This window comes from Budorcas taxicolor, chromosome 16, assembly GCF_023091745.1.
Source record: "Budorcas taxicolor isolate Tak-1 chromosome 16, Takin1.1, whole genome shotgun sequence".
NCBI lineage: Eukaryota > Metazoa > Chordata > Mammalia > Artiodactyla > Bovidae > Budorcas > Budorcas taxicolor.
Window position 1 is genome coordinate 46639138 of NC_068925.1, and position 23849 is coordinate 46662986.

Below are 23849 nucleotides of genomic sequence, written 5' to 3' on the forward strand. Positions count from 1 at the left end.
TGGCAGGACGGGGCTGGAGGTCTGAAATAAACGACCTGCCTGGCTGAGTGTGTGGACTGACTGAGCTTCACGCCCGCTTGCCCTGTTGTCCTTTTTCAGCTGGAGCAGACCCGGCCGAAACGCGGCTAAGCCCGAGCTGGCACGTTGGGCACGTGGCACAGCTCAGCTCTCTCTGGTGGCTCCGGGGGCCCGGGCCCAGAGGCAGTGAATTCACAGCCCCAGGCTTGGGGCTGGTACTGGGGGTTGCAGTTGCAGGAGGGACCCAGGTCCCTCTGAAGGGGGGATGGTGGGAGCTGATAGTCTGGGAAGAGGAGCAGGGCATCAGGGCACAGGGTCAGAGTAGTGAGAGACCAGGGGCTTTGCCAGGCAAGAACAGTTTCCTTTCTCCATTGGTTAAGCTGGTCTCATGTGAACTCCAGGCAAAGAACTATCACAACTTGCAAAGCCTTCCTTTGCTTTGTGAGGGGCATAAGGAAACACATTGGGAAAGTCTACACAGCAGGTAACTTCCCTGGTGACACAGTAAAAAATCTGCCCGCAATACAGGAGACCTGGGTTTGATCCCTGGGTCGGGAAGATCCCCTGGAGTAGAAAATGGCAACTCACTCCAGTATGCTTGTCTGGAGAATTCCCTGGACAGAGGAGCCTGGTGGGCTACAGTCCATGGGATCACAAAGAGTCAGACATGACTGAATGACTAACAGAGAGCAGGTGGGAGGTGGATTGGATTCGGACCTGGATTGGAGCCCAGGCTTTGGTCTCTACTTGCAGTGTGAATTTGGGCAAGTCACTAAACTTCTCTGAGCCTCAGTTTCCTCTTCTGTAAAATGGGAATACAAGAGTAGCCACCTCACAGGATGGCCTGGGGGAAACCCCGATCTCCTGCTTGGTACTCTGTGTGGTCCCCACCAAGAGTAGCTGTTGTCATCACCGTTAACGGTGAAGCAGTGGTGGCAACACACAACACAGGATGCTGGCCCTGCCCTGCAGGTCGGTGATGCTAGGCGAACAGGCCGGGACATCCACAGGCGGCTCAGCCTTGGAACGGGCAGGGAGAACTCCATGGTGCTGTCCATCTCACGTCTCTGCTGCTCGTCAGCACCTTCCTGTAGAACTTGAGTGGTTTTTCAAAGAAATCCGGTGTGTGAGTGTTGTGATCCCCTGGGACTCCCTCGGGAGCACCGCTTTTCTTCTGTGTGCACCTGTCCCAGGTGTTTGTCCAGCATCCTTGTCCCCCACTCCATTCTGATGAGCCTCTGGCTCCTCTGCTTCCTGCACCTTCGACAGCACTAGGGCCATGGCCCTGCGCCGGGCGGGTCCTGAATTGTGACGGGTCATTGAGACAGGATACTGGCTGAGTGGCTTCTGCTCCAAGCTAGCTCAGCTGCCTGGACTTGAAGCCATGGGTGCCTGTTCAGAACTCTTTGTGATGGTGATGTTCAGGGGTCAGGGATTTATAGCCCACCTTTTTGCAGGTGGATGGCGTCGCCCCTTGGGATCCCCTGGGAAATTCTCCAGCAGCCCCAGGAGGTTTGAGCTCCTGCTGACTCAGGGCCTCCTGCCTGACAGAGCCCAGGCCAGAGGTTTGCAAACCCCATCATAGTCTTGGAGTGCTTTTCTCAAATAACCTCTGCCTAGAAATCCACTATGGAAAATGGATTACAGTGGAAGGGGCCTGGCTCAGGTGGGAATTGGGGTCAGGGCCTGATACCCATTCCCGGGATCTCCCTTGGCTCAGGACCTTTTCCAGAATCCTCAATTTATAGATGAGAAAACAGAAGCTGGGGGACAGGGTGGGGCCCAGAGGGCAGGACTCAGGACCCCTTTCCTTGAACTGTGGTACACACAGGTGGCCTTCCAGCTGTCCGTTCCCTGCCCCAGCGTGGGGGTTCCAGAGGGGGTGCCCCGGCTTGTTTCTAAAGTCCTGCAGGAGTTCCTCCCTTGCAGTCAGGACGACAGTCATAGAGCTCTGTCCTAGGCCCAGAGCCTGCAGGTTCTGCAAACCTGGGACCAGAAACATCTCCAGAGCTCCTTGCAGTGTGTTTCCTTGTGGGAGGGCTTGGGGCAGGTGCTCATTGCAAAGCCAGACCAGGTGTTCTCAGAGAAAACCTTCCATGAGTCTGAACTTGAATCTCTGGGGAGATGAGCTGGACTCAGGCAACCCCCCCTTGGCATCTGGCCACTTGGCAACTCCCTACCCAAAGCTCTGAGGTCCTGGGGCTGGGTGGCTTCGCTAGTCCCCAGAACGGCAGTCACATTTGCTGGAATGTTCTGGCATTTCTGACCAGGACCCCCTGTGCTGACAACTGCCACTGAGACCAGTCTCCCCTGGCCCCCATGGGGGTGCGGCTCCCGAGTTCCCTCTGCCTCTTGCTCGTCTCCTTATGTTGTAAAGGTTATAAAATGAAAACCCAGGGAAGGGTGACAGATTGCTAGCAGAGAATTTCTGGATGCTAAATGCAAATTGCCTACTGTCTTAGCACATCCAATATGCAAATTGTCTCCCTCCCACTCCAGTGGGGGCGGGGAGAAACCCCCCTCCTTGGAGGTGGTGAGCTGTTAGTACTGAATATCAAATACTATCAAGACGGCTTTTAACAAGTCACGCTCCGCTTCTCAGCACGTAATGAATCAGCGGGAAAGGAGACTTCTATGGGGAGAAGAGAGCTCTGCGGAAGGGAGGTTACTACACGTGCACTGGCCCCTCCCCCTCCACCGCCCCTCCCCCTTCATAACAGCAGCGGAAGGGAAACTGCGTTGAAAGTACAGTTGGTGAATGGTAAGGTCATGACCTGGGGTGGGGCGTACAGAAAGAGAAGAGGGAATTCCCCCTCCCCCCCAAGTCACCTCATGGTGGTTCTGGGCCACCTCGTGCCCTCTGCTCTCCCAAGGGCGCAGGGGTCCCGATTCGCAGACCACAGTTGGCAGCCCTTCCTGGGGCGGAGGAGAAGGCTGAGTGTTTCCTGCCGAATTCCAGGCAGAGGGGGCCCTCTATAGCCACCCACACACAAGGAGGCCTGGGTGATGCTCCCTGGCTGCTCAGATGATGTGCCCAGGAAGGCTGGGGCAGGGGGGTACCAGAGATGGGGAAGGTGGGCGTGGGTGATTCCTCACAGGCCTGCACAGGACAGGAAGTGGCCAGAGTGCCACATTGGCCAGCAGAAAGTGGGGTGTGGCAGGGCACTCCTGCAGTGTTGCCACAGTCTTGGTGCTGCTCAGGGAACCACACACTGGCTCTGCCGGGCAGCCTACAGCAGGCCCGGTGGGAGGACTGATCTGTGAGCCGACAGCGTTGACCTGGCCTATCCACAAGGCCCATCCTAACGACCTCCTGCAGCTGGGCAGCCGCAGGAACATTAATCTGAACAATCAAAATGAAATCAATGACAACAGCATGGCACCACGCTTTGGAGGGTATCTTCAGATGAGCAATTCACCCGAGAGGTGGCCAACCACCAGGAAGAGTGTAATTGAGATCTGGAGGCAGGGCTGGGGAAGGTGCTGGGGTGAGGCCCCCCTGCCCCTGCCAGGGCCTGGCTGTTAGACAAGCGTTATGTCTGCTCCTTCCCAATTTTTGGGCGGTGGTGGTGGAGAGCTTTGGCCAGGCAGACTTAACTTGACCCCACACTGAGCTGCCCTGTCACCCATTGTGGGCAGAAATGTGTGTCCCAAATTCTTAATTTTGAAACCTTGACCTCAAATTTGAGTATATTTGGAGATAGGGCCTTTCAGGAGTTAATTAAGGTTAAATGAAGTCCCAAGGGTGGATCCTAGTCCAATAGGACTGGTGTCCTTATAAGAAGAGGAAGAGACATGGGGAGTGAGCACACGGAAGTCATGTGAGGGCACAGCGGCAGGGCGGCCTTCTGTCAGCCAACGGGCCTCCCTGGAGACCAGCCCTGCCCACACCTAGCCTCCAGAATATGAGCAATAGATTCCTCTGGCTCAAGCCGCCCAGGCTGTGGTGCTCTGTTATGGCAGCCCCAGATGACCAATTAATACATTAAGAGTTTCCATCAGGGCTTGGGCTTCCCAGGTGGCTTGGTGGTAGAGAATCCACCTGCCAATACAGAAGCTGCAGGAGATGCGGCTTTCATCCCCTGGGTTGGGAAGATCCCCTGGAGGAGGAAATGACAACCCACTCCAGGATTCTTGCCTGGGGAATCCCATGGACAGAGGAGCCCGGAAGGCTACAGTCCACAGGGTGGCAAAGAGTCGGACACGACTGAGCGACCCATATGCCATCAGGGCTCAGGCTGCCCCCTCCCCAGGCTCCCTGGCTAGAGTTCTACTAGCCAGGAGAGACCCACCCTGCCCTTTCTGCTGCACACATAGGGTGTGTACGTTCAAGGGGCCCTGAGATCTTTCTGAAATGCCTCCTTTTGAAACTGAGCAGGACTCTGTTGGGCTTCTGGGTTCCCCTCTGTTCCCGACTCTTTGTTTGTAGGGAGCAGACTCCAGTCTCCACGACCTTCCCTGAGTCCCAAAGGGCAGATTCAAACAGTTGCTAATCAAGGGAGGAACAGGTAAGGAATCACCTGAGACCAGAGGGGAGAAATCAGAGGAGCTCATCAAGAAGATCACCTGAGAGCAGCCCGGAGGGCCCGCACAGACCCTGCACACAGCCTGTTGTTGTCAGCAAGCCCACCCTTGAATCAATGCTACAAGACTCCTCACCAGATCCTCCTGGGTGAGGACACACAGGTTTACAGGGCAGGAGCCCGTTGTGTCCCCCTTTCCCTGGCGAAGCAAAAAAGCTATTCTTTTCTACTTTACACCAAACTCTGTCTCTGAGGTTGGATTTGGCACCAGAGCCCAGAGGCTGAGCTTTTGACCTCACTTTTGCTGCTGCCTTTTTCTTTTTTCACTTTCTAAAAATTTACTGATCTTTAATTGGAGGATAGATGGTTAGATAGCCTCACCGACTAAATGGATATGAATTTGAGCAAACTCTGGGAGATAGTGAAGGACAGGCAAGCCTGCTGTGCGGCAGTCCATGGGGTCGCAAAGGGTCAGACCAGACTTAGTGACTGAACAGCAACACAATTGCTTTACGATACTGTGGTAGCTTCGGCCACACATCACCATGAATCAGTCATTCCATCCCTCTAGGTTGTCGCAGAGCACTGGGCTTGAGCTCCCTGAGTCATATAGGAAATTCCCACCGGCTATCTATTTTACACATGGTAGTGTATGTTTCGAAGGCAATGGCACCCCACTCCAGTACTCTTGCCTGGAAAATCCCATGGACGGAGGAGCCTGGTGGGCTGCAGTCCATGGGGTTGCTAAGAGTCGGACACAACTGAGTGACTTCACTTTCACTTTTCACTTTCATGCATTGGAGAAGGAAATGGCAACCCACTCCAGTGTTCTTGCCTGGAGAATCCCAGGGACGGGGGAGCCTGGTGGGCCTCTGTCTGTGCGGTCGCACAGAGTCGGACACGACTGAAGCAACTTAGCAGCAGTGTATGTTTCAATGCTACCCTCTCAATTCTTCCCACCCTCTTCTTCTGCCCCTGTGTCCACAAGTCTGTTCTGTGTCTCCACTGCTCCCCTGCAAACAGGCTCATCAGTACCATCTTTCTAGATTCCACATATATGCATTAATATACAATATTCGTTTTTCTCTTTCTGACCTACTTCACTCTGTATAATAGGCTCTAGGTTCATCCGCCTCATTGGAACTGACTCCAGTGTATTCCTTTTTATGACTAATATTCTATTGTATATATGTACCACAGCTTCTTTATCCATTCATCTGTCCATGAGCATCTAAATCTTACCCTTCCATCCAGCACATGCCAGCTCAAGTGTCACCTCGCCCTGGAGGCCCTCCTGGTTACTCCAGCTCAGGTCCCCACTAGAGCCAGAGTCTGAATCATGGGGACAGGATGTTGTTGAAGGGACCTGTTCTATTCCCCCATGGTTTGAATGATTCCTGGTACACAGTAGATGCTCAGTGAACATCGGTTCAGTTCAGTCGCTCAGTTGTGTCCGACTCTTTGTGAGCCCATGGACTGCAGCACGCCAGGTTTCCCTGTCCATCATCAGCTCCTGGAGTTTGCTCAGACTCATGTCCATTGAGTCGGTGATGCCATGCAACCATCTCATCCTCTGTTGTTCCCTTCTCCTCCTGCCTTCAATCTTTCCAGCTACAGAATCTTTTCCAGTGAGTCAGTTCTTCGAATCAGGTGGCCAAAGTGTTGGAGTTTCAGCTTCAGCATCAGTCCTCCCAATGAATATTTGGGACTGATTTCCTTTAGGATTGACTGGTTTGATCTCCTTGCTGTCCAAGGGACTCTCAAGAGTCTTCTCCAACACCACGGTTCAAAAGCATCAATTCTTCGGCACTTAGCTTTCTTTATAGTCCAACTCTCATATCCATACATAACTACTGGAAAAAACCATAGCTTTGACTAGATGGACCTTTGTCAGCAAAGTAAAATCTCTGCTTTTTAATATGCTGTCTAGGATTGTCATAACTTTTCTTCCAAGGAGCAAGTGTCTTTAAATTTCATGGCTGTAGTCACCATTGCAGTGATTTTGGAGCCCCCCCCCAAATAAAAGACAGTGAACATGGGTGGAGTGAATGAATGAATGGGTAGGTTCTCAGTCACTCATACCCTCTCCAGCACTGCTCTCTTTTTGTTTTATCCATTCATTAATTCTCCCAATGAACTGGAAGCATAGCTCGCATCTCAATAATAACAACAACAAAAAAATGCTTACTGAACTTACACTACATGCCAAGCAATTTTTTAGGTTCTTTCTGTGTTAATTCCATTTTAAAAAGAAATAAATCACAATAATATCTACCCTGGATTGAGTATCTACTGTGGACAGGGCATTGGGCAATGGTTCTCAAAGTGTGGTCCAAGCCATGGTATAATCACTTGGAAATATGTCAGAATGCACATCCCCTCACTGGCCCAATGATAAATCAGAGATTCTGAGGTGGGGCTCAGATCTGTGTTCTCTCATTTAGGGAAACTGATGCTGGGAATTTGAGGTTCATTGGTCGAGAGATGTAATCTCTCATCTCTCAACGACCTTTGAAGCATCATTACTGTCCCATGTTATTAATGTGAGACTCAAGAAAGTTATGTCACTTGCCCAAGGTCACACAGCAGATAAGTGGGGGTGGGGAGGGGTTGTAGTGGTCCACTGGGCCATCTGCCTCCCATGGGTCTTCCCAGCCTGCATCCCTCCCAGACCAAGGAATGGCTTGGACGGTTCAATATGCGTGGAGAAGGGAGGGCAACGCCTATCAGAAGGTCAGCCGTTCCTTCCACTGGCTTCACGTCCTAGAGAGATGGGTTCAGATTTCCTAGGGGCTGGTGAGTGTGCAGGAAACTCAGACCGCCCCTGGGGCTGGGCTAGGGGCTGTTCCCTCACTGCCCGCCCTGCTGTCTTCTGCCCTTTCTGACTCTGGATGGGGCCGGTTTTCTCAGAAGGGCCAGGTGGGCTGGGGGTGGGGAGGGGACAGAAGTTCTAAAGCCTCTGGCTCTTCCTTCAAGATCATCCTCACCTGGGACCGGGCCAGCTGGGCAGCAGGGTGGGAATGTGCAGCCCAGAGCTGACAGTGCCACCCAGGCCAGGACAGAGGAAGCCTGCCTTGGACTCCCGGGGGTGGGGCAGGAAGCGGGAGGCAGGGCCTGCTGTGCACCTGCTCTTGGAAGAGAAAGGGGGAGTCCGTGCAAGGAGAACATCTCAGCACCAAGACGAAGCCTGCTGGGGCTCCTGGAGGTGTGCCTGGCCTTGTTCATTGCAGCCCACTGGAATGTTGCTGCTCAGTCACTAGGTCATGTCTGACTCTTTGTGACCCCATGGACAGAAGCAGGCCAGACTTCCCTGTCCTACACCATCTCCCAGAGCTTGCTCAAACTCATGTCCATTGAGTCAGTGATGTCGTCTGACCATCTCATCCTCTGTCATCTCCTTCTCGTCCTGCCCTCATTTTTTCCCAGCATCACGGTCTTTTCCAATGAGCCAGCTCTTGGCATCAGGTGGCCAAAGTACAGGAGTTTCAGCTTCAGTATCAGTCCTTCCAATGATATTCAGGGCTGATTTCCTGTAGGGTTAACTGGTTTGATCTCCTTGCTGTCTAAGGGACTCTCAAGAACCCTCTCCAGCATCACAGTTCGAATGCATCAGTTCTTCGGCGCTCAGCCTTCTTTATGGTCCAGCTCTCACATCTGTACAGGACTACTAGGAAAAACCATAGCTTTGACTATACCGATCTTTGTTGATGAGTTTTCGGGAAATTTCTATGAAAGACAGGGAGCCTGAAAAAAGACTGGAATCCCACATTTCTGGAAAATGTGGGATTTATGGGGGCAGCATTTGTCTCCTTGCTTGGATTTCTCGTCACTGGGGGTGGGGTGGGGTGCAGAAGGCATCCATGGAGTCACAGGAGGGGGTGGCGGGCAGGGGTAGGGGTCCAGGGGTAGCTGTCTTGGTTGTCTGCAGAAGTCTCAAACATTTCTTCTCACTGTGGGGGCCCTGGGCAGTGGTGAAAATTTCCTGAAGGGCCAGGAAAACGTGTGAGTTCAGTGCCCAGCCAGCTGTACAAAAAAGAAGGGCTGGGATTCAGGAACGTCCAGAACCTGTGGGATTCAGGTCGGCAGGGACCACGCTGGCCAGGGGGTCATGGGCCCCAGGGGCTGCAGCTCTTTTCCTCACATGCATGTGATCTTGGGCTGATCTTTGATTCCTCTTGGCCTCAGTTTCCTTGTCTGTAAAATTGGTGCCTCTCATGGGTTCGCCTGATGACACGTCTCTGTTCCCCACAGGACTTGAAGTCAAAAACGGGCCCCCACACCCTGGGTTCTGATTGGGTGGCATCCACAGGGGGTCTGAGCAGGACAGGGTTGATGGGTCTGAGTGAGGTGACCGTTTCTGCTCTGAAACATCATTCCTGGAACACTTTGGAAAAGAATTAGAGAAGTACTCTGGAAGTCCCCTCACCCCACAGTGGCACTGGCACCTGGGGAGAGCAACTGCCTGCCCTCCTTTGCTCTGTGGGGCAGTAACTTCTGGAAGGATAACTGGACCTTGGGTCACCATGGCAACAACATAGATGGCACCTGCTGGGATGGATATTTGGCCTTCTTTACATAGGAGGAGATTGCTTGGTGCTGTGGTGAGCAGGTGACAAGTGGCATGTTGGTGACAAAGAAAATCCTCCCACCTCTTGATAGAGGCTTCTGGAGGGGACCTTTCTCCTGGCCGCCATCAACCTAGGCTCATTCAGTTCCCGCCCAGGGACTCAACTCTCCATAAAGACCCCCAGAGGCGACCGTTTAACTGCTGTCCCGACAGGTCACCTTGGAGACCAAAATGGGCACTGTGATAATTTGTCTGGACAATGGTGTCCCCTGGAGGCTCCCAGGCAACCCAGAAATGTGGTCATCCCACAGAAGAACCACGTGACAGAGGTGGGCTGGAGAGGGGCCCTCACGTGCCTCTCGGGGCCGGCCTGAATGAGCCCGTTCAGATGTCTCCCAGTTGTTGACACTAGAAGGCTGTCTCTATGGCAACAAGGTCAATGGGAAATGGCAGCCACGTTGGTTTAATTTTCACTGTATTCTTGTTGACAGGAATAAAGGCCCAGCTTCTGATTTCTTGGTTCAACTGGATAAAATTTTCATTAGATTTAACTTCTCATATCCAGACACCCACATACAATTCCATTTGGCCATCTCACCCTCAACTCTCATTCTCCTATGGGCCCTGAGGACAACATTTTCAGAAATCTCATCTTGAGAGGTGTGGAGGCTGAGCAGGGCAGGGACTGAATGGCATGTGTGTGTGGGGACACGTGGGCTGTGTCCCAAGTGAGCTTGTAATTCCTGGTTGTGAATGTCTGGGCACGTGGGGCACAAGATCCACCCCCCCAACCTTTTACCATCTTCTACCGGGAGGCATCGGCTGTGTTCTGACAGTGAACAAGTACAGGGAAAGGCAGAGGGGTCTGGGGACTTCTTCCAGGTGGGAGGGACCTCGGGTGGGGAGTAGGGAGCTGGTTTGGGTTGCTCAGGCATCGCAGCAGGAGATTCAAGCCACGGGGAAAAGGAGCTTCCTCCACATCCGCACTTGACCTCACAGGCAATCTCCTAGGGACTCTGCGGCATTAAAAATGGCCTTGGCTGAGTGTTTCTGCGCTGGCCCGGCTGACTGGGCCAAGGATATGCATCGCGGAGGATTCAAGGCTCGGAGAATCTCCTGGCTTGCTGAGTGGCATTGTTGCCGAGGCAGGGAATTCTTCGTGCTATAGTGACAGCGTGAATGCCCTTGAGGCTCTCTGATTGTCTAGTGATGTCGAATGGAAGTCCTATTTGGCAAGGGAAGAGGAAGCTTGAGATTACCTCCTTCACCTGGGAACCACGTGAGCTCTGTATCTCCTTCTCTTTGGGGCTCAACTGCATGGTCTTCTCCCAGGTTCTGCCCAGGGGCAGAGGTGATGGGAGGGACCAGCTGTCCACCAGCCCCCCCAGGCCACTAGCAGTGGGGGCAGGGACCAAGTGGCCTTCTGCATGGTTTCCTTCTTTCTTTTGGGAGACCCTGGGTTCAGACGCCTCCTCCGTGTGCCCAGACATGGTGCCTGCAAGGAGGCAGGTGCCCTAGAAACGGGGTAGCTGGCCCTGGCTCCGAACGATGTGGGCCAGAACCTTCGATCTTCAAAGGGAAACTGAAAATCTGGGGACTAAAAGGCTGGCAACAAATTCCGAGTTGAAAAAAAAATCAACCCCCAGCTAGAGCAGCGCTGTGCCAGCTCTAGGAGGCAGTCAGGCACACCCCAGCACCACCTCAGAGAGGTCCCCATCAAAGCTCGTGGAATCAGTGGGTGGTGGAGTTGGAATGGGGGAATTCTGTAAAAGCAGGGGGTGCATGGCACCCAAGTGGCCTTGAAAGGCAAGTAGCCAGGGAGAGACAGGAAATCAAAAGAGCCATTTCTCTTAGTGCTCCAGTCTGGGGGCCAAATCAGCTAAATAAAATTTAGCCTGAGGGAGAAAGGCATATTTGCAAAACCACCTGGATCCTCCCAACAGAGCAGAAAAAGAAAGTAAGCCCGTTTTAAAATCAGCCTATCCTATTAAGTGAAGTAAGCCAGACAGAGAAAGACAAATATCATATGGCATAGCTTATCTGTGGAATCTTAAAAAGAAAAGATACAAATGAACTTATTTACAAAACAGATTCACAGACACAGAAAACAAACTTATGGTTACCAGTTGTTCTTTAGTTACTAAGTCGTATCCAACTCTTTTGCAACCCCATGGACTGTAGCCCACCAGGCTACTCTGTCCATGCAATTTCCTGGGCAAGAATACCACGGGTTGCCATTTCCTTCTCCAGGGGATCTTCCCCACCCAGGGATCAAACTTGTGCCTTGGCAGGGGGATTCTTTACCACTGAGCCACCTGGGAAGCCAATGGTTACCAAAGGGAGGGATAAATTAGGAGTTTGGGGATTAACATATACACACTGCTATGTATAATAGCACAATTTACTCAGTATTTTTTAATAATTAGTAATGCAAAAGAATGTGAAATACACACACACACACTTATGTAACTATATCTACTGTCATTGTTCAGTCACTTAGCCGTGTCTTAGTCTTTGTGACCCCACAGACAGGCTCCTCTGTCCTTCACTATCTCCTGGAGTTTGCTCAAATTCATGCCCACTGAGTTGGTGATGATATCTATATATTTATTTGTGTGTGTGTTTAGTTTCTTAGTCATGTCCGACTCTTGGTGACCCCGTGGACTGTAGCCTGCCAGGCTCATCTGTCCATGGGATTCTCCAGGCAAGAGTACTGGAGTAGGTAGCCATTCCTTTCTCCAGGGGATCTTCCTGACCCAAGGGTCAAACCCTGGTCTCCTGCATTGCAGGCAGATTCTTTACTATCTGAGCAACCAGAGAAGCCCTTATATCCAAAGCCACCGGGGAAGATATCAGTGTTGCTGCTGCTGAGTCACTTCAGTCATGTCCGATTCTGTGTGACCCTATGGACTGCAGCCTGCCAGGCTCCTCTGTCCATGGAATTCTCTAGGAAGGAGTACTAGAGTGGGTTGCCATGTCTTCCTTCAGGGAATCTTCCCGACCCAGGGATCAAACCCAGATCTCCTGCATTGCAGACAGATTCGTTACTACTGAGCCACCACAGGAGCTGAAAGATATCTATATCTGTTATATATATCTCCATCTAAATCACTGTGCTCCAATACTTTGACCACCTGACGTAAAAAACTGACTCATTGGAAAAGACCCTGATGCTGGGAAAGATTGAAGGTGGGAGAAGGGATGACAGAAGTTGAGATGGTTGGATGGCATCACTGACTCCATGGACATGAGTTTGAGTAAGCTCTGGTGATGGACAGGGAAGCCTAGTGTGTTGCAGCCCATGGGGTCGCAAAGAGTTGTACACGACTGAGCAACTGAACTAAAATGAACTGAAGTCACCGTGCTATACACCTAAAACTAACACATCACTTGTAAATCAAATTATACTTCAATTAAAAGAAATCAGCCTTGTCTCTCTCCTGTCTCTCCACTGCCCGCTCTCCCTCATGCCAGGCTGAGAAGTGCCAGAAGGCATGCCGGTGGAGAATAGTGAATGTAAGGAGACCCACCCTGCCAGCTCCCCATCTCAGCATCTCCTAACCACAGGGACAAGCAAGGCTGGGCAAGGAAATCCTCCCCTGGTCCTCCTGCACTGAACCACTCCCCCTGTGAACAAATGAACCACCCTCCCCCAGTGACTCCAAATCCAGCTGACACAGGCAGGGAGGGGGAAGAGCCTCTGGGTCTTGCAGGCTCTGTGCACTGATGAATGCCTCTGCACTTAGGACAGAGCCTAGGTCCTGGGCCCCGGGTACCCCAAGGGGACACAGATGTGCTCCTCTTTATGGTGTCTTTGGGTCTCTCATCAATAGGGACTAAGTAAAAGGACAAAGGGGCTTCCCTGGTGGTTCAGAGGTTAAAGCATCTGCCTCCAATGCAGGAGACCTGGGTTCGATCCCTGGGTTGGGAAGATCCCCTGGAGAAGGAAATGGTAACCCACTCCAGTATTCTTGCCGGGAGAATCCCGTGGACAGAGAAGCCTAGTAGGCTACAGTCCACGGGGTTGCAAAGAGTCGGACACGACTGAGCGACTTCACTCACTCAAAAGGACAAAGTAGGTGATTAAATAGTTAACCCTACTAGGGGATTATAAGAAGAGAAAAAAGTATGAGCGACCCCTGTAAGCTAATGATCACTCAAGAAAGCAGGTTTGCTTACCCACAAGACCAAGCAGGGTTGCTTAGCAATAAAATTCATGCAGCAGAAGGAGGAAACATCCCCCCACCCCAAACAATAAAACAATCGTGGCATGAGACCCACATCCTGCTCAGTAAGCTCAGTAAGTTAATGACCCCTAGGACATATTCTCTGCCCACACAGAAAACAATAATTTGTGGAAAGATGACATTTCACAGTAAAGACCCTCATTGTACTGAGACCTGAAATAATTTTTCCATAGTGTCATGCTGTCTGGGCTTGATGGTGTGGGGACAAGAAAACTCTCCTGCTCAACCTGGAGGAGGAGCTTGATATGTACTCAAAAACGAGGAAGAAGGTAGTCTTCATTTTCTCTCCCTCCCCACTTTTCCTTTGATTATAAAACTGCAGACCAGTAAGTTTTTAGGGTAGCTCCCTCTTGCCTGCCTGCTTGTAAGCCTCATAAGCATTCTATTCTAATAAGTCACTTCTTATCTATCACTTTGCCTCTCACTGAATTCTTTCTGTCCCAAGACATAAAGGATCGGAGCTCTTTGGAGCGCCCTGAAACACCATCTAACAGTCTCAGAATGACTTCAAGTCAATTAGTCTTTGGCAAGACCCCATTATGTTCTTGGTCCAGATGTCATGGGGTCCTGAAATAGCCAGAAATGATATACCACGTTCTTTGCGCAAGTTTAAGAGCAGCATTCCCTCAAGCCTCCCTCCCACCTGAATCTGAGAAACAGCTGATGCTCAAGGAGGCCTGTGGCTCCACCAAGGGGCCGACGCTGATCTCCATGGCAGGGCTCCTTGGCTGGCCTCTTGCCAGAAACTGTGTTAGACTGGAATCTTGCAAGAAGCAGGAGAATCTTGCTTGTTAGAAAATAAGTGTTCCCAGGGCCCAATCCCGACCTGTGGAATCAGAATGTGTCGAGGGAAGGGGTGGGAGTGGAGTACAGGAGTCTGCCTACCAGCAACCTGCCCCAGAGGTTCTGATGGGGACCACTGCTCCTGGCAATGAGACAATGTCTGTGCCCAAGCCCTGTGGGCCACAGATGACTGGCAGGGATGGGGTGGTGGGGTTGGGGGTTGAGAGGGAGGGAAGTATGGCTCCCCTGAGCCCCATTGTTCCAGACCCACCCCTACCCACAGAGCAGGTCCCTGACACCAGGTCTACGGGCACGGATGCCTCGTGGCCCCTGCCTGCCCCAGGCTGGCGAGCAGGGCTCCTCCAGATAGCTTGCGTCTGAGCTGCTCTGCTGATGCAGGCCACCAGGTGGCGCTAGTCGACCAAGAACCGGTTTGCTGTGGGGGCCCAGAAAGGAAAGCCTTTGTTGATTTTACTTCCTGATGTTCTATAATCACCAGGATTACAATCTAAGCAAAAAAGCAAAACAAATAAACACCGCCCCTCTTACTGGGTCTTTGGTCTTTGTCTGGAAAATGATGAGAAAACAACAGACGCCTTGACTATACAACCCGAAGGTTGGCGTTACATCAATGAGGTCTCCCCGGCATGGGGAGGAAAAGGCGGGGGCTCTGAAGACCCAGGAAGCTCACTGTTAGTTTAACCTGCAAGGCAAGGAGCTCCTGGAAGAGGCCCCTGAGGACCAGCTTCTGTTCTTCCAGTCTCTGCTGCAGCAGCCACACCTCAGCACGGGGGTTCCTGTCTCCAGCCGCCTACCTTTGCTGGGTCTTTGTGGCCTGCTATCCTGCCCTCGCCGCTGCACAGAGGCTAGGAATGCATGCAAGGGGCTGAGATCCTGGCTCCTGGAGACCCCAACAGGTTGAAGGTGCCCAGGGACCAAAGGTGATGGGGGTAATTGAGGATTGATTGTGGACAGCTAGGAGGGCTTATTTGATCCCCACACTCAACATGGGGTCCACCCACTATCAACTTGGTCTTCATCACCTCATCCTTGACATGGCTTCCACCCTCAATGCCAACATGGCCTCCACCTCTCTCTACACACAACATGGCCTCCCCACCTCTCCACACTCAACATGGGCTCCACCCTCTCCACACTCAACATGGCCTCCACCTTCACTACCAACATGGTCTCCTCCCTCACTGCCAACATGGCCTCCACCCCTCTCCACATTCAACATGGGATCCACCCACTATCAAGATGGTCTTCCATCACCTAATACTTGACATGGCCTCTGCCCACTTACACTCAACATGACTTCCACTCCCTACACTGAATATGGATGGTCTCCAACCTCTCCACACTCAACATGGCCTCCACCCTCACTGCCAACATGGCCTCCACTCCTCTCCACACTCAACATGGGCTCCACCCACTATCAAAATGGTTTTCCATCACCTAATACTTGACATGGCCTCTTCCCACCTATACTCAACATGGCTTCCACTCCCTACACTGAATATGGATGGCCTCTACCCTCTCCACACTCAACATGGCCTCCATTCTCACTGCCAACATGGCCTCCACCCCTCTCCACACTCACATGGTCTCCACCCTCTCCACACTCAACATGGCCTCCACACTCAACATGGCCTCCACCCTCACTGCCAACATGGCTTCCACCCTCATTGCCAATATGGCCTCCACCCCTCTCCACACTCACCATGGCCTGCACCCTTGCTGCCAACATGGCCTCCACCCCTCTCCACACTCACCATGGCCTGTACCCTCGCTGCCAACATGGCCTCCACTCTCACTGCCAACATGGCCTCCACCCCTCTCCATACTCAACATGGCCTCCAATCCTACTGTCAACATGGAGTTTATCACTTCATTCTTGACATAACTTTCTCCCTCACACTCAACATGACTTCCTCAAAATGCTCTTCACCCTCTTATACTCCACGTGAATTCTGCCTCCTCCTCATTGAGCATGACCTTTACTACCTCATACTCAACAGGCCTCTATCCCCATCCTTAACACGGCCTCCTGCCTCTATGCTCACATGACGACTGTCACCTCAGACTCCACATGCTTTCCATCACTTCATACTTAATGTGCCCTTAAAGCCTCAAGCGTGACGTCACCTCAGTATCACATGTGTGGTTCTGCCTGTTTCCTCCTTTGTGCCTCCCTGCCTCCTGCCCATCCCGCATGTTCATCCAGGCTGGGTGACAGGAAGCCTCCTGACTGTCTCTGCCCCAGGTTCTCTGAATGTCTGGGTACTTGAAGGCAGAACCGTCGACTCTGCTCTCGGTCCATCTGCTTCAGCCTCCTCAGCTGGTCCAACATCTTGAATTTGCCTTCCTGAGGGCGGGGCCTCAGCATTCCCCCCACAGGCTGCTTTCCCAAGCACAGGGCTGGGCTCAGGGCAGAGGTTCTAGAAGCCTGTTCTGGGCTGGTGTTGGTGGTGCAGGAGTCCCTGAGGGACCGTCAGCTGGCCTTGCACAAGGCTTAGCAGGGGTTGAGTGCTGAGCACTCACCCTTTTCCTGAGTCTTCAGGAAAAGGGACAGGCTTCCTGCTCTGGATGCAGCCCTGACACCTACATTCTTTGTGTCCACATTGAAGTTTGACGGCCATGGGGCTGCAGGGTAGAGGCCATGACCCCTCCTGCCCTGAGGAGGACAGTGCTGCTCAGAGCTGGGGTGGCCTGTGCAAGGCCCCTTGCTGTCAGGGGGGAGCAGGGCAGGATCCACCCCCACCCCCAGGTCTGTCCTGCACATCCGCCCGCTCACTGCCACTGCCGCTTCACCCACTTTCGGGGGTGGGGTAGGACGGTCATGTGCTCGCTCTGGCCCAGATGGTGCCGGTGTCTCCACCTAGGGCTGTGGTCTTAGTTTCCGGCGCCAGAGGCAGGGTGGTGGTGGTGGTGGTGGTGATGGAAGGCTCGTGTGGCTGGAAGGACTAGAAAACCAAGCGCTGCCCTGCTGCCTCTCGAGCATGTCCCTGAGTGTGTGCCTGTGGGTGGTGAGGGCAGCCGTGTGTGCCTGTGTGCACTCGGGAGTGTGTGGACATTTGCGTGGGTGCTCCTGTTTTGCCCACCCAGTGCTACTGAGAACTGGGAACCCCTGAGCAACAACAGAGGGGCTCCAAGAAGGCAGTTGGAGCACAGCCAAGCCCAGAGGTGGCTGGTGGGGCTTCCAGATGGCCTCTGGGGCCGGGCAGTCCTCTGGAAAAGCCCCAGGTTGCTGGGCAATGCAGGGCTCCCTGGCTGGCTAGGGCTCCAAGAGGAGCCCTGAGTGGGGACCGCTGGGGGAAGGGCTGAGAACACAGCTTAGAGCTCCTGCCTTTATCCCTCACCCTGGATGGAACAACCTTGCCACCTGCTAGCTGGGAAGCGGCTGGCATGCCTATCCCCTCCCAGGCTGCCAAGGAATAGGGCAGGGCAGAATGCCATGGCGCTTAGAGGTGAGGGTCCCCTCCAAGGGAACTGGCTCCATCTGGCTTCCTGAGGGTGGAGGGTCTGGGCCTCTGTGGTTCTGGGCAGCCAAGGATCACTGAGCAAGTTTCCTGCCAGGCTGGCAGGACTGAGGCACCTGGCTCATCTGTCCCGTCATTGTTCCCCCTTAAGGTTGACCTAGAAGGAGCCGACCCCACCTGCCCAACCCTGCTTGCATTATGGCAGTGTGGGAGCCAAAGCGGGTGCTCTCTCAGACCAGCTGCACTGCAATAGACCCTGGGGTTTGCAGGATGAGACCTGCTGACTTTTAGATCATGTTCACTTGAGTTCTAAAAACTCCAACCCTCAGACAGATGGAACCCAGGGCAGCCATCCTCAGGCCTTGAGTTAAGCTGAGCCAGGCCTTTCTCAGCTTAGGCCTTACAAGAGGCACCCTGGCTGTACTGAAGGACTCATTACAGAACTGAGAACTTATTTCCAGAGGAAGTTAGGATGTCAGTACTTAGAAAAGACTTCACTTCCCAGACTCCCTTGTCAACGAGGGGGTGACTACCACTGAATTCTAGCCAATGACATCTGAGTGGAAGCGCTGTATGCCACTTCTGGTTCCTGTCTTTAAAGTTAAGAAAGTTGCTCCCCTTCTTCTTTTCCCACTGGTTGGAATGCAGTTATGATGGCAGGAGCTGGAGCAGCCATCCTGGAGCCACAAAAAAGATGGCAATATCCTAGGAATGGCAGAGTGACCAGCTGGAAAGAGCCAGCATAGCTGATCTGATTCCTGTTCCTGTGAGGCTGCCCTATCAATCCTGAATTGCTCTGTGAAAAAGAAATAAAATTTAAGCCACTGTTCCCTTTATCTTCGTCACAGAAGCAGGACCCATATTCTAAATACTGCTGAAGGGATTGCAAAAAACAGAAAGCATCCTTGGAAACATGCTGGGAATTCCTATCAGATATCTGAATAGTTTCTCTCTCTTTCTCTTTTTTTTTTTTTTAAATCTGGAGGAGGCATCTTTCAGTTTGCAGACTGAAAGAAAGTCCCCATGTGACAAAAGGTCACCACTGCAAGAGTCAAGGTGGGGTTCTTGGAGTCAGTCTGGCACAGAAGCTGGTGTCTGTGAGATCCTCCCACCCATCTTCAACAGGTGAGGCAGAGGCTGAGGAGCAGTTTCACTTCACCCCCGACAAGCACAACATTTTGATTAAACCACTGACAGCTCTGCTTTAGGGCAGGGAAATTTGGAAACATCAGGAAATCAAACTGTGAAGTCTTTGAAGGAATGTGATTTATGTGAAAATGTGATGAAGCTAATGTGTTTGGCTCCAGCGTTGGGTGGCACGCCTGATTCTGGAACCAAATCTGATGCCTTCCTGGCTCGCAGCACACACCTCTGCTTTCCCTGAACACGGGGAGCTGGTGCCCTGCATGCGTGTTCCAAGCCCGATCAGCATCTAAAGCTTTTATTGGAGCCATATTTCCTGGGCCGTGTTTCCACGCTGTGCACGTGTGACCAGAGCCACACACACATGCTCACACACACACACACACACACACACCCCGAGTGACTGCACTGTGTTGCTCCTGCCCCTGGGCACCACAGAGCCAAGTGTGATTAGACTTATGGGGAGTTTGTTGTACTTTTACATAATTCCCATGATGCACTGCAGGGTTTTGGAAAGGCGCTCACAGTTCCCTCCTGTTAGGTATCAGGGTTGGACCGAGGTCTGGTTTCCAGCGCCTGGAGTTCATGGCTTAATCCCCTCCCCTGCTGTGGGGACATGCACTCCTATCGGCTCCTGTGGGGGAGGGTGACTTTTCCGGGGAAGGGCCCCTTTTGAGGACAGGGGATGTTGTGAGGAGGTGGAGACAATGAGGCGGGAGGGAAGCAGCTCAAACAAGAGAATGGGGGAAGGAACTGGGGTGATGGAGTGACTTACAGGAAAGGGCCCCCTGGGTGTGTGTGTGAGATATGCTGGGAGGGCCCAGGCCGGAGCCTCTGACCATGGTGACCACCTTAAAAGGTGTCTCTTTCCTCGGGAACATCCCCTTGGCTAATCGCTGGCTAACTCAGTCTCTGGAACCTCCCAGGACATGGGATGAAATAGTGGCCTCAGCGCCTTGGACCTGGGTCTGCAGAAACCCAGGAGCCAAGCCCAGCCCCACGGAGCTGGCTGGATGATGCTGGACTTGGTAGAGAGAACGCTGGACTCTTTCTCTCACTTTACAGAAAGGGAACTGGGGTGCAGTGAGGGTGGGTGATGGGCCTGAGGCCACACAGTGGAGCAGTCACGGAACCAGACAGCACACCCCGCTCCTGAACGCCCAGCTCTCACTCAGCTAGCCTGACTGGGTGGCACCAGTGCCCAAGGCTATCCGAGTCCTTGCTGCTGCCCAGCCAAGCCTCTGCTAAGAGGAAGTGTGGGCAGCCCTGGGGAGGAAACCCGAGGCCAAGGGCAAGCCCTACACATTTAGACACCACTGAATGGAAGGGGTGGGTGGGCAGGGCTCAGAGCGGGACCCCTGGCACCATTACCTCACTCTCCACTCTGCCCAGCCTGGCCGTGGAGGGTGCCACCGGGCAGCTCTGGCTGCCAGGGCCTGGCCACTGGGGTCTTTGTCAGGTACTCAGTGGGCAGTGGATCAAGCTGGGTCCAGTCACACTCATTCAGCGCCCTACAGATATTTAGAGAGAGCCTTGCATGTGCCAGTACAGTGGGGGCGCCCGAGGAACAGCAGACAGGAAGTACCCATGAGCTGGACTTGGAATGAGCTGGGACATCTCCCAAGTTTCCAGATGCTCTGCAGAGCTTTGCAGAGGCTCGCGTGGCCCCTTCCAGTTAACTGTGGGAGGCTGGCTTCAGTCTAGTGTCTCCCTGAGAGGTGTCAGGAGGCCCGGGGTGCTGGGGCTGTGAGGTCCAGCCTGGGTGGTCTGGGATGGTCAATGGAAGAGGCACTGTTTAAGCTGAGGTGAAAGGATGAGGTGGGTGAGCAGGTGAGGGTGGAGGAGAGCCAGGCAGAGGAGGGTCGAGAGACCACAGTTCCCGTGGAGGGACCCCCCCCGGCCAGCAGCCTGGGAGGGCGGGAGCAGCAGCATGGGGCCTGAGAGTGGAGGAGCTTCATGCACACCCTGGAGCCTGTGCTCCGTCCCGAGGGCACCAGATGGCTTCAGCTCACGAGGGTTCTACTGGACATAACCCGAGCCTGGAAGACCCAGGGCCTCCTGGCTTTAGTTCCTGGTGGCAGCAGCAAGGGCAGGCTAGCCAGACCCTCACCTGGGGCACTTGGTCCAGGAGGAGAGAATGGGGGGACCTCAGTCTTTGGGCAGAGCCCCTGAGGGGGCTGGCCCATTGGCCTACTGGCGTCTACTTCCCTACACAGAGGCTTCCCTGGTGGCTCAGATGGTAAAGAATCCACCTGCAATGCAGAAGACCAGGGGTTGACCCCTGGGTTGGGAAGATCCCCTGGAGAATACCCACTCCAGTATTCCTGCCTGGAGAATTCCATGGACAGAGGAGCCTGGTGGGCTACAGTCCATGGAGTCATAAAGAGTCAGACATGACTGAGAGACTAACACTTTCACATTTTCCCTGCACAGAACGCTGTCCTTCCTGACTCTATCCTCAACCTGTGGCTGGTGGGGGCAGGGGCCATCCTCATCTGGATTCTGAGGGCCTCTTTGGGTGAGCTGGTCACTGCAGGTGCCACCTGGCTGTGAATCAGACACTCAGTGATCCGATACTATCCCCAGGAAAGGACATTTCACCGGTGCTCTCTACATAGTTCTTCCCCGCAGCTCCACTTCCAAGGGGGCACAGGTTCTCAGGGCCCCCTTGACCAGCTCAGTTAGGTCCCATATCATGACTGGTCTTTGTCCTGAGCCTCGTGAGATCAGTGTTCCAGAACCCAGGGCCCCGTGCGCTGGATGGCTTTCCTTGGGTGTGTCCTCCCTGAGCCCTGCCATGCATGCACCCCGCTGGGGGAAACGAGACGCCGGCCGCGTCCAGCTATCTGGACGCACGTGGTGTTTTGTATTCAGTGATCTGCACCTGACAGATGCTCCCGAAAGCATCACTCCGCTGACAAAATGAAATCCAGCTCAGTTCCCACCGTCTGTGTGTCACCGCGTCTGGAAGCAGGGCAGGCCCCGTGCCCAGGAGCAGATCGGCCGAAGCCAGAAGGCAGCCAGCCCATCCTCAGCCCATGGGCCTCTCCCTCCCCGGACTGCCACCATGATCCTGTCTGCAGCCTGCAAGACAGCAGTCAGGGGCACTCCCAGCTCTGCTCCTCGCTATGGGTTTTGGGCTCCGGAACCCCGTTTCTCATCTGTAATGCAGGCTGACATCCTGGTTCTGGCTGTGGCTTAGGGAGTCCCCCCTCAAGGACTGTGGGCTGGGCAGGGTCCTTGTAAATGCTGAGTTCACCGTCATCCGAGCAGAATGGGGCCCCCACACCTGGGTCTCCACTCCACAGAGGACCTCTGGCCCCATCTGGGTGATGCTGGCCGGGCCCCAGTGCACCCTGGCCGGCTGGCCACGCCTACTCACACATGGGCTTCAGCTGCCCAATGAGCTCCTCCTTTGTCCATTTCGCCCACTCCTTCTTGTCGGTGTTGATGGAACAGAGGATGGGGCCGCAGGGCTTGCCGCAGTCCTCGATGGCCGGCACGTTCAGGTAGTGCACCAGGACGATGTCGGGGTTCTGGGGGAGAGCACAGACACTTGGCAGCATAAGGGTGGCTGGGAGCCTGCCCACGGTCACCCCACCCACGGTCACCCCACCCACGGTCACCCCAGCAGGCCTGGACAGGCTGTGGATCCCCATGCTGGGCTTTCTCAACCTGGGCACCACTCACCATTAAACCAGCTCATTCCCTGTTGTGGGGGCCGCCCTGTGAAACGCAGGCTGCCCACCAGTAGCGCCTCTGGCGATCACCTGCCAGAGGCCATTATGCACTGCCTCCTTCCTCAAATCTCCAGATTTTGCCCATTGCCCCTTGGGGCACCAAAATTGCCCTGAGTTGAGGCCCACTGATCCACATGTGAGTAGCTTCATGCATAACTAAAGACTACACGTGCTCAGTGGCTCAGTTGTGTGTGACTCTTCAGGACCCCATGGACTGTAGTCTGCCAGGCTCCTCTGTCCATGGAATTTTTCAGGCAAGAATACTGGAGTGGGCTGCCATTTCCTCCTGCAGAGAACCTTCCCCAACCTAGGGATGGAATCCCCATCTCGTGCATTGGCAGGTGGATTTTTTTTTACCATTCTGTCACCTGGGAAGATGTAATTAAGGACCACATATGAGGTAAATGTATCTCCAGCCCCACATCCAGCACCTGTGCCCACAGCTGCCCAGCAGCACCGGCCCCTGATCTGTGCTCTACATGCACTTCCCCATTGCAACTCTCTGGACTCCCCCGACATGGGCATCACCACCTCCCTCCTCCTACGGGAGAAATGGAGTTCCTGGAACTTAACACACAAGCATCATTTTTTTTCGGCCCTCCTGTGTGGCACATGGAACTTGCCCCACTAGGGATCGAATCCGTGCCCCCTGCAGTGGAAGCATGGTATCTTAACCCCTGGACCACTGAAGAAGTCCAAGGCACCCGCTTCTAAGAGTTGGATACCCTTCTGCCCCTCAGCCTGTGGTCTCCCTGCTCAAGCATCACCCAGGAGTAGGCTGTCATGCAGAGTCTTTGAAAACTCCTCCTTGGAAATCTCTGGATCTTATAAGTGGAAAGAACTCTCTCCGTGAAGATGCTGAAGACATAGTTTTGTCCTCAAATGGTTTTATTGAGATGGGTCAGCCTTTTCCCATCAGTTCCAACTCAAAGTGCCCTCCATTGCTCTCTGCCCATCACCAGCTCTGGTAGCCACTTGCCAAGGGCCTTTTGTGGGGAAGCAGATACATTGCAAAGACCACAGGCCCCTCTGTGGCTTTCAGTGGACCACACCCCCCCCCCCCCACCCCGCCCCATCCCAGAAGGCCAAGCTGCTCATTGGGCCACACTGGGCCTGATAAGGTTGTTAAGAAAAAGCAGCCATGTCACTGAATAAACCCAGAAAGGCCTTCTACCCCAGTAAGAAAGTATTTCTTTGCTTTCCTTTCTTTTTCGGCCATGCTGTGTGGCACACAGGATCTTAGTTCCCCAACCGGTGATAGAACCTAAGTCCCCTGCAGTGGACATGTGGAGTCTACCACTGGACCATCAGGGAAGTCCCAGAAAGTATTTTTTGACGCATCAAGA

At 53.5% G+C, this 23849-nt stretch overlaps 1 protein-coding gene across 1 annotated transcript in view; it reads right to left on the reverse strand.

Annotated features, from left to right (window-relative positions):
* The window catches only part of CAMTA1 (calmodulin binding transcription activator 1), a 967024-nt gene that overhangs the window by 99320 nt on the left and 843855 nt on the right, over positions 1–23849 (reverse strand). The window contains exon 7 of the mRNA XM_052653621.1: positions 22146–22299. Within this exon, the coding sequence (XP_052509581.1) occupies positions 22146–22299 (154 nt within the window). The remainder of the gene's footprint in view (positions 1–22145; positions 22300–23849) is intronic.